Raw genomic sequence first — 16,645 nt, 5'->3', positions numbered from 1 at the left:
TATTCTGGCGTCAGTGACTGAATTTTTCCTAACCTTTCTTCCTTTGCCATTGTTTTCTCTTGCTCTCCTCTAAGTTCTTCATATCCCTTCATATCCCTCTTGAGTTGTGGAGCCCAAGACACATGCCCTAACTCGAATTTGCACTTGCATGTGCTCACTCTCTCTCACACACACAGCACAACCACACAATTATACCCTCATATTTACACTTTCTCACTACTAGTAGACATCATACAAGCACCAGAATTTCAGCTGAGGAAAAAGTGAACACAAATAGAATAGTGACCCTCCCCACCCCATCAGAGGATCAGATGGGGAGAAAAAAGCCCCAAATCCCAGACTCAAGCACCATGTAAGACTAGAACCAGTTGATTAAGTATCCAGAAAGCTTTTTCACTGTCTCTTGCTTCAAGTAAACAGTGTAAGGCTCAGGTTATTTATGACCCAGGAGATAAAGAAAGAGAATCTGGTCTCAATGCATGTGGTGGTGCAGAACCAGGCAAGAACTAAAGCATCCTAAGCACTTTCTAAATTCCACACATTTCTCTAATCTTCCAGGATAGACTAGGGAGGTCTGATGGAAAACCTGGAATGTACATTCTGAACACATTTACAGAGGGAATGAAGAGACACAGCACATACAGATATGACACAGGCCATGGAACACCAAATTGTTTGACACAAAAGGGGCTTCATTTGGCTTTATTCAGCAGTCCAGCCAGAAGCAGGGTTCTCCAGGGAGTAACAATAGCGGGGGCCCCAAACAGAAGGCAGCAGCCCCTAGTGCTTACCTGGCTAAGGTTGAGTGGCTGTGCTGCGCTGGTCCCCCCGCGCTGAGCTCGATATCCTGTGGGGGTGATACAGCATCCAGATGACTGCCCGCTCACTGAAGCCACTGGCTTGGTCTTACTGCTCAGGAGACCTAAGAAAGGGTCAGGCTTTAGTTATGAGCAGACACGGACTCAGTATCACTGAGCTAAACCTCAGATGGCATCATATTAATCAGTCCATGTTTGTATGAGGTTTGTAAGAGTTAAGGTTTCATGTGTATCTTATTTCCTCAATTACATTTACACTAGAAGAACAAAAACTGTATTATCCATTTCTTTTCTGTTTTTCTACAAAGCTCCATAAAGATCTTTAAAAGGTTCACTTCAGTAAATATTATCTAATCTCCAGTAATGTGAAAGGTACTATTAGAAATATAAACACAAGTAAGACACGGTCCCTGCTCTCAAGGAGCCTAGAGTTTATGTAGGAAGGGATTAAACAAGTACAGAAATGACAATGTGAAGCTGAGTAAGATATTGGTAATATTTAGGAACATTTAGGTGTCAAAGGGGTTTAAAGGAAGACAAGATTATATCTTCTTGGGCATTCACTGTCTTCAAATTCTAAGAAACTGCAGAAAGTGCAGCTGAATATAAGCACGATCAATTTTCAAAATTTTGCTTCCTTCTGTGGTCCCACTAGGAAAACTGGAGCATTTATTCAGTGACTTGTGGAGCAACCTATTTTCTTTGGACCCAATAGTGGACAGAGCTCCTAATAATGTTTCTCAGTAGCCTGGCATCAGGAAGTTTTGCCCTGTCTGCAATGGACAGTTGTCTACTTCTCAGGAGGAGAACCACACGTCACCCTCAAACTAGAACACTGTTTATGTCTTCGGCAGTATTATAATTCATGGTAAAACACTAATTTATAGAAGTACGAAGAGATGGCTATATCGATGCCAAAATTTCACAGTCCTTGCCTTTGGTGTATAGAGTTGCCACTGGAAAAGAGCTGCCTAGACAAGGACTACATTTTTCTGGGCCCCCTTGCCTCTAGGTGGGGCCATGTGATGAGTTTTCACTATTTCCGGGGCTAAAGAGGTTAAAAACTGTGTGTGCCTCCTCCATACTTTCCTTCTCCTTCTGACTGGATGCCGAGGATTCCAAGGCTCTGATCCTTAACTCGCTGCCAGGCCTACCAACCAGGAGCTCTTGCACTGGGAACTCATGACTAAGAAATAAATTTCTATTATGTTAAGCCACGAAAACCGGGACTTGTTACTGCAGTTAGCATTTCATTACCCAATAAATGAACCAGGGAACCTAAAACCAGCATCTCACAAAGCAAAATAGATGGAGGTAATTTGGTTGATAATACAACCCACAAAAGCATCATTGCTATGCCACTGGGCAAGAAAAGACCTAAAGTACATATTGTTTTCCAAAAAAACTTTTGCAATCACTTTTAATATTATCAGTTCCCGTTCATTTCTGGATTGTCAAATCTGAATCACCTGTGGCAAAAAAACCTGCCTGTTAATTCTCCCTGCCATCTAACAAAAGTCGTATCTACCTTTTCCCATCAACAGTGAGTGTATTACTGTATCTACAAACTCACTTTTATATTGATCCAAGCAAAATAAACACAGGAAGATAAACTGATGGCCCAAAATAATTTCACATCACAAGGAACTGATTTCTGAACTAGGCAATTTTTAGGAAAAATTTATGCCACTGGTCTGTACCATTGGCAAAAATAGATTATAGCAAAATACTAAAGATACACACATCAAAGGAGCATTCAACTCCAGCTGTGAAGAAACTCACCTGAGGCCTGGGTTGCTACAGTGCAGTCACCAAGCTGAGTTTTCAGTGGAGGTACAATGATGGTGCGGGTGCCAGTGCCATCCCCCACGACTCTGCCGGGACCCTCCGGAAGGGGTCCACTATTACCCCGGAGAGCACTCAGGGTATCAGTGGAATATGGGCTGCTCAAGGAAGAGTCAGAGTCTGGAGAATCATTGACAGTGACATAACTGATGACATTAGACCGTGCCTTCAGGCCAGAGCTGAGGAGAAGAAAATACATGAAAATTCAACCCCCTTTTAGCAATGTTTCTTTGCTGGTCTCTTCCCATAATAAAAATGATGATAATCATAATGCTAGTAATAATAACAACAGTAGCAGCAACAAATTTCTGAGTGCTTATTATGCATCAGGCACTATTCTTACACTCTACACATATCTCACTGAATCCTCACAACACTTCCATGAAGTAGGTACTTTATCCCTGTTTTGCAGATAAGGCAACTGAGGCAGAAGGAGATGGAGATTAAGAAACTTGACCAAGGTCACACAAGTGGTAAGTCGTGAAGACAGGATTCAGATCCAGGACAGAATGACTCCAAAGTACACACCTCTAGCAACTATTCTATGTTGCCGCTTAGCCATTCCCATTCGCAGTTATTTCACCAGTATTCTTCAAACACCACTTTATTTTCATATCACCCTGCTAGACTATAAATGGTTCTTTACTGTATCTAATCAAACTTCTCATTATAGGTGTTTCTAAAAAAAGTTTCTGCACAAAATGATCCCTACCTTACTAACTTCACCTTTTCCTTAATTTTTAATAGGCTTGCCTCAGGTCAAAGCAATCCTGCTGGTTATATAATTTTTGTCAGTACTAGGCCCCTTTTCTTCACTGGAAAGTTTACTTTTTTCTTCTCCAAATCAGTTCAATAACCACTTTCAAAACTTAGTTTCAAGTCTATTTACCATTTGTAAATAGCCATTTGTAAATACCATTTGTAAATAGCCCTTTTGAAGTATTTCATTCTAAAGTTACTCTTTCAAGTTCATTTAAACTTCATTTACACATGACTCTGTTAAGTCTCCTAAGTTACTTTCATGCATGAATCCTTCCTCCTCAGGTAGAAGTAGAGTTATTGCCTCTTCTATATGCCTAACACCAAAAACGCAATGAAGAAGAACACAGAACAATCAAGGCAACTGACTATGTTCACACCAAGAGAGGTGTGTATCACAGTTCTTTTTTTTTTTTTTTTTTTCTTTTTGCGGTATGCGGGCCTCTCACTGTTGTGGCCTCTCCCATTGCAGAGCACAGGCTCCGGACGCGCAGCCCCAGCGGCCATGGCTCACGGGCCCAGCCGCTCCGCGGCACATGGGATCCTCCCAGACCGGGGCACGAACCCGTATCCCCTGCATCGGCAGGCGGACTCTCAACCACTGCGCCACCAGGGAGGCCCTGTATCACAGTTCTTAAATGTATCCTATCTCTCTTAGTTAACTGCCCAATTAAGGACTTGGATTAAGGTGCTGGGATAAGAGGAAATAATCTGGTACTTAAATTCGTAAGCTGAATGACCATATAGCAGAGGGGGGAAAAGAAGGTAGCCCTACTTAAAGTTCTACCTCTTCCAAAGAGGTCTGTTCAGATTAAAAAATTACACGAATTTCATATAATCTCATATCTACCAACTTGTTCCAATTAATTATTTTTTACGTGCTTCTGTTACAGTATCTGTTTTCAGACTCTACAGTTCCTTAAAGGCAGGGGATCATGTCTGTAGTATATAATGTGCATTCCAAGCCAGAATAGCCTGACAACGTAATCTATACCTTCCATCTAATGTATCTGAACGACTGATTTAACTGATGAACTTGTATAATATTACAGAAAACTTGACAATGCTCAGTTATGGAAACTTGAGTGTTCTGGCTCACTCATCCACGGCCATGCTTCCTAAATACCCCTTTTTAGTCCTTCCTTTCATAGCCAAAATTGAGCCACTTGTGTGAAGCCAACAGACTAAGACCAAGGGCAGGAGCCACAGAGCTAGGGAACCATTCACCTGCCTTACCTATTGGGCTTGTATTTGTTGTCCTCTTCCTCATCAGTGTCACTGCGGATAGTGATGACACTCACAGGAGGGCTGGGAGTATCTGGAATGATGATTGGCTGATGCTGATCTTGTACAGGGACTAGGGAATTATAAGAAGATGTAGTACGGAGGGGGCTGCTCCCAACCAGAGAATAGACTTGAGAAGGCAGAACATCCAGAGAGGACCTGTAGGAAAAGGTCACAAGAAAGATCATTCAGTGCTTGGTCCCCAAAACTAGGTATCTTCTCCCCAGAACTCTTTCCAATTTGCTCTTTGATTCCTTCTTACCAAATCATTAAGCCAATACACTTAACTATAAAAGTTCCAATAAAAAATAAACTAACCACTCTAGCCAGGGTTTCCAGGACAAGAACACCAAAATTAGAATATAGATTTTATTTTTGTATGCCCTTTACCCCATGGTTAAATTTCACTCTGTGAAGTGGGCAGAAAAATAAAAGCATCAGCCAAAAGAAGGCTGGATTCAAAGTGGCAGCAGAGAGAAAGGATTAGCATAACCAGAACACCTTTGTATGCATGCCCGAAGGTTAGCTCTTTTCAATTTGGCAGCTTCTTGCTGCCTCATACCAAAAGTGTCTATACTCCAACACTCTAAATGCCAGGCGACATATCTTTCAAACTGGCAGTTTTAACTATCAGCCCTAACAGAGACTTACTTAGAAGAGACTGGAGCAGACTGCTTATTCTTCTTTGAAGGGAGGGAACTGGATTGTTGTTGTCTGACAACATGGGCAACGCCAACATTAAGGGGCTGAGCAGTGGCCAATGTCACATGGTTAGTCAGCAAGGATGGCTGCTGCATAATAGTGCTGTACTGGTTGCCATGAGAGTGGGCATTCCTGTATCATCAGAAAGAGAAGCATGAATGCTGAAAACACTGGGAAGTCAGGACGAAATAGGTACTAAAAGCAATTAAAACAACCAAATAAAGCTGTGTTTTATTATTATAGTTGGGCACCTGGATTATAAGGCTTTAGGGGTTTTCACTGTATGGTTTCTTATTGCATAAGACTTTCTTTAAATCTGAAGTAAATAATTCCTGAACTTAGAACCTACTGTTTTCCTGTATTCAAAGTTTTCTTATAACTCTGTCTCCTAGCCTGATATGGATTCTTTTCTTCAAGGATTTCACACAGAGATAAATCTCTCCTTTCCTTTACCTTCTTCCTGTCTCACCAAATCCTCAAGTGGTCCTTCCCTAAGGGATCTGCCCTTGTAAATTCTCCCAGAGAGGAACATAGGGCACTTGCCTCCAGTCTGTGAGCTGCTGGCCACTGCCCATGGCCTCTGGAATCACTGCAGTGGGCTGGACTGAGTTGTGTAGAGCTACCCCAGGCAACTGTTGCCAAGTTGAAGGCAGGAGAATTTGTTGGGTTCCTCCAGGCCAAGCCTGCTGTAAGGAAACAAACACAAAAAGATCCAGACTTGACTCACTCTTGGCTTTTTCTTCTGTTTTTTAGATGAAAGAAAAATTCATATCTTAAAAGAAGTTTCTTGTAGATTGTTAACTTGCAGAGGTTAAAAAAAGAAAGGTCAGAGGGGCTCAAGGTTACAAGTCTTATGAACAGGGAAAAAGAACACGCTGCCTTCTCTTGGCCACCTCCATAACCTGACCACCAGGGTATTAAAGAAAAGAAGATCCCTGTGGTTAAGAGTTTCTATTATACTGCAGAGTAAAGGAGTCTGAAAGTTCAGAAGTAAGCTCTAGTTAAATGCTGGAGTAACATTTTTGCAAAGAGTCTAAAAACATCCCAAGAAAGAGTTAAGACAACTCCCTTGAGATTAAAAATAGGAATTTAAAAATTTGAGTGCCAATCAGATAAAAGACATCAGGTCAATTCAACCCATAAAACAAAGAGGAGAATTGTTCCTTTTTAAAAGGGTAGTACTTGGAAAATGGAGCCAGATGTGGATGACCAAAGGCCAAAATCCTTTGGCAAACAAGCTTAATGCCAGCAAGAGAAAGCTAACTTCATCATTTATAGCCATGTGGTAGCATTTTTAAAAAATGCAATAAGAAAAATATTTAAGAAATAGATGCAGAGAGTACCATATTTTGTTCTTAGTAGTTTCCTAAATATGCATCATTTGTAGAAACATAACTCGACATAAAAACTAATCACTAAAGGAAAATACATTGTTTGTAGTTCTTAACAAGCCATGCCACTTGCAATAAATAGCAACAAATATGTTTTCTGTACTTCTTACGGAAATTGTGGCATTTCCTAGAAAAATAGGAACAGATTTGAAAGTCTGCTTTTTAAACCTGAATTCCACAGTACAATCACCTACAATGCTTGGGTACATATGGTTCTGTTTCTTGAATTCCAAACTGCAAGGCCATCAACACACTGTTTTAAAAATATTTCTGCAAGTAACAGATCCACTTGTTACAAATACCGGTTCCAAACAAGAAGCCTTCAAATCAGAGAAACTGCAAACATGTCTGCTACCATAAGCAGAATTCAAAACAAAACAAAACAAAACAAAACAAAAAATAAGAGAAGTATGTTAAGTCACACCATGCGTCTTTCCATAAGCCAACACCTGCACAAGACAAAGCATGTAGTTTAATACAAAGCAAGAAATAACATTTCAACGTGAGGCAGAAATCTGGCGTTCCAAGCGACGAACTGTTTTGACAGAGGAAGAACAAAAATATGCAAAGCTTAGCAAATGGCTAGTGCAAACTTAAGAGAAGCAGCAAAGGAGAAGTGTCAACTAACATTCCCAACCTCAAAACTATAGGTGTGCAAGTTAAAACCAGTGGCTTGGATCAATCAAGTTGGAAATATATCTGACTCCCTCACACTCAGGGCTTATGCTTATGATGTAATTAATTTGGTGGTGACAAAGACCCTTAAATTGAAAACCAAAGAAATTCCAGCAACTAAAGTATGTATTCTGAAAGTGTTTTTCACTCACACGAGTCCTTGAGAAACAACAAGAGAAATTTAAAGCCACTCTGAAAGATGGAGAAATATCAGGGGTCAACAGTATCAATTAGGTTTTCGAATGCTTATCTAATTTTAAATTTTAAATGATAAAATCCCACATGTCAAATAAATAATTCTAACTCCCCCAAGTAAACCAAACACATCCAAAAATCACTATTAAGGTTACAAATGCTGAAATATACCTCAAAGTCCTATTTGTTTGTTTTCCTATCTCTAAAACCCACACTATATTTGCTGCTATATTTAATAAATTTTCCCCATGACTTTTGATAACAAAGATATTCTTGCATAAAGTTTTTCAGTCATATTCTCATCTTTGTATAAAGACCTATTTGTAAAATAATTAATTTCTCCAAAACCCCTATAAACGAGTTCACCTTTGATTTCAACCAACAAATGAAATATGATCTAAAAAGGCTCTAAAGGGAAGATGTTTAAATGGAAGATATTAGCTGCCACTGATCATAAGTAGCAAAGAGTTATCTTCATGTGTTCATAGAGGGAAAGTTACAGTCAACTAATAAGGAAATAAAGTAAGAGCATCTTAAACATTTCTACATACACAAAAGTTTTAGAAGCTTAAAACAGTCAATAAAGAAGGAAGCTAACTTGCCAAGGAGTTCCAATTTTGGCCATCCGGTACCTGTAGCAGAGCCAAACTAAAGGCCATTTCCTTTATTCTCAAGGTTCAGAGGGTAAAGGATAGGGCAGAGAAACAGATAACAGTGTTGAAGCTCTTCTGAGGCTACGCCAAGAGCTTTTATCACACTAGGCTGGCAAAGAAGAATCAAGGGGTCTGACCCCTTTCAGAGCCACACTGAACATCAGAGTCAAACAGTGCTTCAGCAAATGTTGGGGAGGAAAACAATGAGACATTAAAGATGTAGCAAGAACACAGCCACAAGATGGCACATGCTTCCATGCCCTCTGCAAAGACTAAGTTAAAAAAATTTTTTTTGAAAAATGAGAAAACCAGAAGAAAACAGAACAAAAACAAACAGGAAAAAGTAAAAAAAAGAAAGAAACCAAAGAAACTCCGTTAGTAACACAATCAAGTGAGGGGAATTACCAGTACAGCGGCAGTCTGTTCAACCAGCGCCGGCCGGCCGGCTGCGCAGCTCAGAGTAAAGGGCACCGCATACTGCGGTGTGATGGTGGCTACTTGAGGGTGGAGAGTTGCTACCATTAGTGGTGTACAGCTTCCCTGAAATGTAGATTAGGCAGGTGAGTGAAACAAACATGGAGGCAGGTTATCTGGATTCAGAAGGGTTTTCATTTCCCCCAAGTTATTACCAACAATAAGCAGTAATTTCATATCACTTAAAATGCATGTACCAAACACAACTTTCCCCTTCAACTCCGCACAGATTGGACCACTAGGTCAAATGTCAATGGCCTAAAGCAAAAAAGTATGGGAATCCTTCTTGGGCTGGATTCAGAGGATCAGTTCTAAAAAACTCAGTTAACAAAGGCATGTATTAAGAATTCTTCCTCTTCCTACTCACAAAATCAGGGTTTTGGATTTCAGATTTGCGATGTGTTATGGGCCACAAACATTTATACACAGAATTAAAAATATAGTGTTTGTTGCTTATATGAATATTTCATGAGTTTCTTGACCATCTTAGCTGCATTTTGCATGGCAGGGATAATGTTTTAAACCTTTCTACAGCCTAGTTAAACACAAGGAATGAAGGAATGTAATACTCGAAGAGGCATCCTGATATAATCCAGCCTCTCAACTGTGATAAAATTCTCAAAGCGTGAGTAATGGGGACACTAAGAGAGCAAAAGGGGAACCTTTTACTTTTAGAATCAAAGTGTTGTTACATGTGTCCTATACCTTTAAGAACATCAAGATAAAAAAATAACTTCATCCCACAAAATTAAATTTACTCAGTAGACAATTTCTCAAAGTCTGGATATTTATGTCTCCAAGTCTAAGGAAGTCACTGGCAGAGTTGCAATAGTGTTAGGAATGAGTATGTCATTCCATTATAGATGTTTCATTTTAAGTCCACTGAATCGTGACCAAGAAAGATCTTACAGTCAAAGCAAATACCATTTCCTAGGACAAAATATCTGATTCTCAACAGTGCTTCAGAGAACTTCAGCACTATTGAGTATCCAAGCTGCTCTGTCTTTTACCTGTGTAAGAACTCCCGACTGTATCTGTAGTGGCTGAGCAGCTGGTGCCTGGGGTACAATTGGCACAGCATTATCCATCCTTACAGGGAATCCAGAATGCTTTGTTGTTGCTTGTAGTCCAGCTGTAAAAAGTAACATCACAGTTATGTTGCTTTGCTAGGTCTGGGGGTACTGCTTGTTTGGGGGTTTCTGGGTTAGTTTTTAGCCTTTCAGTTCGAAAAATCTACCACCCAGGTTTTAGTTCTAGACACTTAAGACAAAGGAGTTTCACCGAAGTCTGGCAAGTTAAGGAAAGGGAGACTTGATTCCCTTCAGGTTGGATTAATGGAAAGATGCCTGACAGAGGGAGGGCTGGCTTCAGGAAATTCAAAAATTTTTTTTTTATCCAACAAAGCTTAAAACACAACACTCATCCCACTTCCATTAACAGTCGAGGTAAAAACAAACAAACAAAAAACCTTCACTTAGTAAGTTATGTTCAGCTTTTAATCCTAGAGGGAAAAAAACTTAAGCATTTAAAAAGTGTAATCTATTAAAAGCAAAGACTTTATAACTTCTGGTTAATTAGATAAGAAACATTATGAAAAGCTCAATAATTTATTATCTTAGCTACGCTTTTATTTAGAATATTTTAAGGGGATGTTTTTACCCAACTCCTCAAAAATATATAACCTAGTTCACAATTCAGTCATATATTTTATCTTTAACCAGTATGTGAACTGAAGGAATTATGCCTAGGACAAAAATATTTTAAAAGTAGACATTGTGGTTTACAGAAACACTTTTTTGTACTTATTTTAGAAATCTGCTCTCGTCACTGACAGCTTTCTAAAGCTCTTCTCTAGCTAATGGAAAGCTAGGAAAATTAAGAAATTTTGCTGCCTTTAGAACAGTGACCATGTCTCTTTATCATTTTATTCATTATCCTCTGGGCACAAATGTTGAATAAATGTTTAGTGCAATCAGGAGTATCTCATTCTGGGGAAAAGAGGGGATCAAGATAGTTCTCCCTTCTGCCAAGACTTGAGAAGAGAACCTTCAAAACTTTCTTTTAAACCTACCCTATCAAAGCTTTCAACGTAAAGAATTTAAGTTTCTATAATGCCTCTGATTCACTGATGCTTGCGTTTTGTTAAGTGAGGATACAGCCATTTTAATTAGAATATTCCTTCAGTGACAATTTCTAGGCTATCACCAACTAATTTCTCTGAATATTACTATGGAGGTATCAAATGAGCATAACTCATAAACTCTAATATTGTTGTTTTCAGCAAGTTAAGTCTTCCAAGTTTGCATTTCAGTAATTTAATTTAGTAACTAATTGTCACATAGGAAAACATAATCCAGAAATGTACAAAGTAAAAGAGACTAGTAAAATCAGAATTACAACACTCTAATAATAACTTTTTTAAAAGTGTTACTTACATCAAAAGAAAAGGAAACAAATCCAGGTATCCAGATTGAAAAAAAAAAAAAAATTGCCAGCCATTCTTTCTAAGGCAATGCTACCTAATCAGAAAGCTAAGTAACATCAAGGATTCTTGTCTATATTTCCATGGCTAACTACAAGACGGCATTATTGCAATAGCCTCCTACGGCAAAATTTAGGAAGAAATGTTCACTATAGAAGCTCATCTTTGTGTCCCAGGGTGATGAAATAGAAGAGGACAAAATTACAGAATTATAGTTTCCACTGAGCAAAATGTCTATCTATTTTGGTCAACTGGAATACTATAGAAAGTAGTATTTATATACTGACCCACAAATGTGACTCTAAATAAGTATTAGATTGCTATAGTAATTTAGGCTAAGCCACAGCAGTCAAGCTAGTTTAAAACTAGCTTTTTCAGGGAACCCCAAGTGGAAACAAAGAATTAACAAAAGGCAACACTTTGGGAAGGTTCTCCCTGAACCCTGAACTAAAAGGATTAAAGTTTTGTTTTTATTTGTTTTGTTTTTTGTTTTTGTTGAACATAGCCCTTTAAATAAAAAAAAAAACATGAAAGTATGGCAAGAAGAGTAAAGCTGTCAAATGGATGAGGGTCTATTCTCCTCTAAGTGTAGGCATCTTGTGAAAGAGCAGATGGTGAAAGAAAAGTAGGCAACCTGGTACAGAGGCCTGCTGGGCAGAAACCAGCATATGGCTATGGTTGGCAAATGAACCGACAACTCCCTACAGCTCTTTGAGTTTAGACACTGAAAGGCAGTACAGAGTATAACACTTCAAGATGTATAAGCTATGGGCCCACTGCCTGGGTTCAAATCATGGCCCTGCCGCTGACTGGGCATAAAAACTGGGCAAATGAGGGAATCACAATCAGTTTTCTCACCTATAAATTGGGCATAATGACATTATCCACTTCCCAGGGTTGTTTGTGAGTATGAATACATGCATGTAAAAGCACTTAGAACATTTTCTGGCATGTAGTAAGTAATACATATCAGTTTTCACTACTGTCATCACTTTAATTTTAAAACTCCCTTTCATTTGTAAATTTTAAAATTTGCTCTATCTAGCTCCTCAGGTTATTTAGACTTCCCAAATAGGAAAAAAATTTCCAAAGCTTATACTTACCTAATTATACCAAAAGGGGTTAAACCACTTTTCCCCTCTACCTCTTCTCCTTACATTTTGTTTTGTTAAAGGAACTAAAAGTTCTTCTGCCTCATCTCTTAAATATCATCTGAGAAGAAGCAGAAAACTTCAGTCGCACATCTGAAAACTGTTCCAATGAAACTCACTTTGGGAAAGGTGAAGGGGAGAGGGGTGGCTATTTGCTAAGTTCAGTAGAAGAATCACTCAACATATGACAACCCAAAGTATAGAATTTACTATTATGAAGCATACGCAAAAAATAACTGGGTATATTAGGCTAAATTTGCATTTACGGGTTTTGAATCTGCTCCTCCGCTCTCCCTGTGGTTTCTCCCTGATTTACATTGCTATCGCTCTCCTGTCCTCCCGGTAATCTCTCAGTCTCCCCTAGCCCCTCTTTTCCTTCTGCTTGCTCTGACTCTGTCAGAAACCACACAAACAAGAGTCACAGTCAATAAGTAACTGAAGTAAAAAGATAAAAATGCTAACTGCTTCTACGTGAACAGCTATGAGAAGCCTGAATCCTGGTGTATTCCCAGAGGGCATGACATTGACTTTCTACTGGGAAAGTCAAGATGTCATCAGAATATATCCTTAAAATAATTTATTTAACCTTTTAAGTAGCTCACCAGATCAATAAACACGGAACAACAATGAGAAAATGAGGAAGGATGGAAATGTAAAAATTAAAATCTTATTGCAACACATCAGGTGAGAGCCCCCTTCTTCAGCTATTCTGTTCCTCTACTGATAGGAGTTTGCAGGAACAATATAATTCATAAGCTGAAGCAGATAATGTTAATGCCTTACCCACACAAATACCTCAGCTTGTAGAATTTTTCAGTTCAATAATGATCTTCTGAATGTAACTTAAGAGGTTTCTACATTCTTAAACATGATTTTTACATTTTTTAATAAAATTACCTTTTATTTGGAATACTAATTTTATTTTATAATGGAATGATACAGGGAATAAGATTCAATATATAGCAGTTCTGTTTCCAAAAAGTTTTTTCAAGATGTATATACTCTGCACATTGAGAGATACGTGTTTATGCTAGATATAGAACATCAGTACAAGGTCTCAATGGGCAAGAAAACTGGTTATCAGGCAGTTCAAATAAGGAAACATTAATTGAATGCCTACGTGTCAGATAGTATCATAATTAGACAAATAACCAATGTAAAAAAGATCAACCTACTTCAGTTATCTTCATAATCAAAGACTGAGTTTAAAGTTGTCAAAGATCAAAACTAAACAACTAGATACTTACTTAGGATCTGCCTAAAGCAGGTAGGTCTGATATATACCATATGATATAGGAGTTTCCCCACTTACTTTGAAAAGCAGGTGGACATACTATAAATGTTTGTTGGAATGGATCTGTCTGAGTGCAAATCTGGGTGGTTCCAGGCTGCAAGGAAACACCCTGCTGGGCAACTCCAGGAACTGGTGCTGCAGATGATGGGTACAAAGCCGACTGGTAGTTTAGCAGTGAGACATCTGAATTAGCCAGAGAAAGAGTAGCAGCTGCTGCAGTAGAACTGGAAGCTAGAACACTGGCCTAAAAACAAAAGGATTTGGTATAAACATTTTTACATACATAGATTCTATCCAGAAAAACTAAGAATGAAGTTTTAAAATGTAATGTTAACTGTCTTTGAAATAACTCTCTGCTTAAGAAATTCTTCCTATCTCTTAAATTTAAGGTAGATTATAAAGCTGAAAAACAAAGAATAAATAAACAGTCCTGCTCTGGTTGAGGCCATATAAATAAACCCCTACCTCTTCTTTCTTTGCAAAAAGTTACTGGATGTGAGATCCCACCAAATCTCATATGATCTTCCATTTAGAAAGTAGACCTAGCTAAGAAATTAGGAAACTTACATCTTCAGAAACAAACTTAAATATAAATATCACTGTTTGGCAAACAAATGCAAAACCACTCTTAAAGTTAATTATTGGAATTCATAGAAACAAAGAGTAGATCAGTAGTTGGTGGGGCAGGGTAGGAGATGGCTGGGGAGGTGGTCAAAGGGTACAAACTTCCAGTTATCAGATGAGTAAGTTCTGAGGACCTAATATACAGCATAGAAAAAAATGATTGGGAACACCTTTCGATACATGTAATGAGAGCTATCTAACAAAAAGAGAGTCATTTGGCTGACGTTAGTACAATCAACAGCAGTAAGTAGTATAAAAGCCAGGTTCCACTTATTTGGCTATGCTAAGACTATGAGGGCATGGATTAGGCCTTTGTATTTAATTTTTGTCAGCACATGATGTGTAGGTATTATCAATCTGAAAATTCTTACGAAGCAACAAGACCACCAAAGCAAAGACTGGTTTCTTTACCTCACCCTGTACTTTTACTAGTTTTTATCCCACTTAGGTCTGAGTTTCCAAAATCATTTACTGAATACCTGATTGTGCACTGTATTGAGTTGGTTGCTGAAGCTCATGGTTAGATTTGTGCTTGTATTTGGGGCAACATGCGTGGTGAAGGGACTCTTGATCTGACTCACTGTATCATACATGTGAACCCTCCGTTTGCAGATCTCCATGTTCTGAAAACAAGACTTAACACTGAAAAAAGAGATTAAAAATTCAATTAAATAAATGCCGAGATTTAAACAGATAGCAAATAACTCAAGATAAATACAGATCAATGGTTTTTTACCCCTGAGTACTTTCAGAGAAAATGAACCAAGAGTTTTTATAACCATAAAAAGGAAAAATACACATCTAATTTTTTTTTACACATCTAATTTTTAATCTCATGATTTTTCAATGAGAAGGAAAAGCATCAGTAAGCCAAATATGCAAGTATCAAAGCCACTACTCTTGTGATACTTCCATTTAGCTGTAAGATGGTAACTCAACAGAAAACCAGATCATGGCAAATTGCCCCAGACCATACTATACTCACTGATTGCTATGTGGAAAATCCAGAAGGTGAGTCATTGTCACAAACTGATGGTTAAGAGTTTTCAGAGGAGTAATTCTCTTATCCGCATCAATTGTTAGCATTTTTTTTAACAGATCAATGTATTCTCTTCGATCTGCCTTCTCTGCCAACATATCTGTTCCCTCTAAGTCTGTGGACATGTTCACCTTACAAGGAAAATTTAGAAATATTATACTGCATCACTCAACCTTTAATGCAGACATTTTACATGTGCGCTATGTATACATATTTATATATATAATATTCATATGTATTATATGTGTGTGTGTATGTGTGTGTGTGTATATATATACATACATATATATATATGTATATATATATAGCTCAAGAGAAAAACCTGAGGAAATTTTTTCACAAATGGAAGCTCTTCTTATACTGTCTAATTAAAACCTTCAATTTGGTACAGTCTGTTGGTAGAATAAAGCTGAATAAGCTCTTTTCATTCAAAATCCAGATCAAAGTAGTTAAGTAAAAATGATTGTTATTACTTAAATATAGTTTCTATTGCTGAAAAGATTAAATGACATAGTATGTGTTTAAACAGAGTTTGGAACAAAAGCACTAAATAAATGTTAGCTCTTATGTAAGTATTTATTTAGTAGAAAAAATGGACAAGAAAGGAACCTTCGTAACTAATATTTCAAAATCCTGACACGCAAAAGACTAGTTAAGCAAAAGCAAAGGAGAAATATATAATTCTAAAAATATCCTTTGCTAGGATTCAAACATTCTTTTAATATGTGGAAGAATATTAATGTATTTATGTAAAAAATGAAAACATATATTAGACGATAACAAATTGAATCTATCTTTAATATAACCAATGGAACTGTATCTCTGATTAAAGAGATACATAAATGTCTGGCTTTCTGAAACATTCCATACTTACCTGAGCCATATCATCTAAACAATTAAAAATGTACTTTCGAGCTTCTTTTGATTTGATCCCAGTCTCCAATTCATGTTCTTCAGGTGTCTACAAAACACAGATTTAAAAAAAATTCCATCTGTATGTTTTCACCTTTTATTCTAAATTAAAGTCAGAATACAGAGATACAAGTGTTGTCACCTTGCCAACCAGAGATCACAAACGTGAAAGTAATTTACAACAAGAAAATCTTCTGGTAGAGAGATGGGACCTTGATACCTGGCCACCCTTTCAACAATGATAAAATAAATGTGCAAGCAATGATGTAGCACAGTTCCTGAAGAGTCAATTAAGAAGAGACATTACCATTTTTCTTTAAAAACTACTTTCAAATGAAACAATATTT

The 16,645-nt window shown here is 37.8% G+C and overlaps 1 protein-coding gene across 2 annotated transcripts in view; it reads right to left on the bottom strand.

The window, feature by feature from the left end:
* HIPK1 (homeodomain interacting protein kinase 1) overlaps nucleotides 1–16,645 on the bottom strand; it is a 47,253-nt gene that overhangs the window by 5,076 nt on the left and 25,532 nt on the right. The window contains exons 5-15 of one of the 2 annotated variants that reach the window (XM_060090298.1): nucleotides 16,261–16,347; nucleotides 15,333–15,517; nucleotides 14,827–14,989; nucleotides 13,742–13,967; nucleotides 9,807–9,928; nucleotides 8,728–8,862; nucleotides 5,952–6,094; nucleotides 5,358–5,540; nucleotides 4,659–4,865; nucleotides 2,601–2,842; nucleotides 792–922 (exon numbers count right to left, since the gene is read on the bottom strand). In XM_060090298.1, coding sequence (XP_059946281.1) covers nucleotides 792–922; nucleotides 2,601–2,842; nucleotides 4,659–4,865; nucleotides 5,358–5,540; nucleotides 5,952–6,094; nucleotides 8,728–8,862; nucleotides 9,807–9,928; nucleotides 13,742–13,967; nucleotides 14,827–14,989; nucleotides 15,333–15,517; nucleotides 16,261–16,347 — 1,824 coding nt within the window. The remainder of the gene's footprint in view (nucleotides 1–791; nucleotides 923–2,600; nucleotides 2,843–4,658; nucleotides 4,866–5,357; nucleotides 5,541–5,951; nucleotides 6,095–8,727; nucleotides 8,863–9,806; nucleotides 9,929–13,741; nucleotides 13,968–14,826; nucleotides 14,990–15,332; nucleotides 15,518–16,260; nucleotides 16,348–16,645) is intronic. The other variant, XM_060090299.1, reaches the window with a different exon arrangement.

The sequence above is a fragment of the Mesoplodon densirostris genome, chromosome 2 (assembly GCF_025265405.1).
Source record: "Mesoplodon densirostris isolate mMesDen1 chromosome 2, mMesDen1 primary haplotype, whole genome shotgun sequence".
In the NCBI taxonomy this organism is placed as follows: Eukaryota; Metazoa; Chordata; class Mammalia; order Artiodactyla; family Ziphiidae; genus Mesoplodon; species Mesoplodon densirostris.
This window is presented reverse-complemented; position numbering and strand designations above follow the sequence as displayed.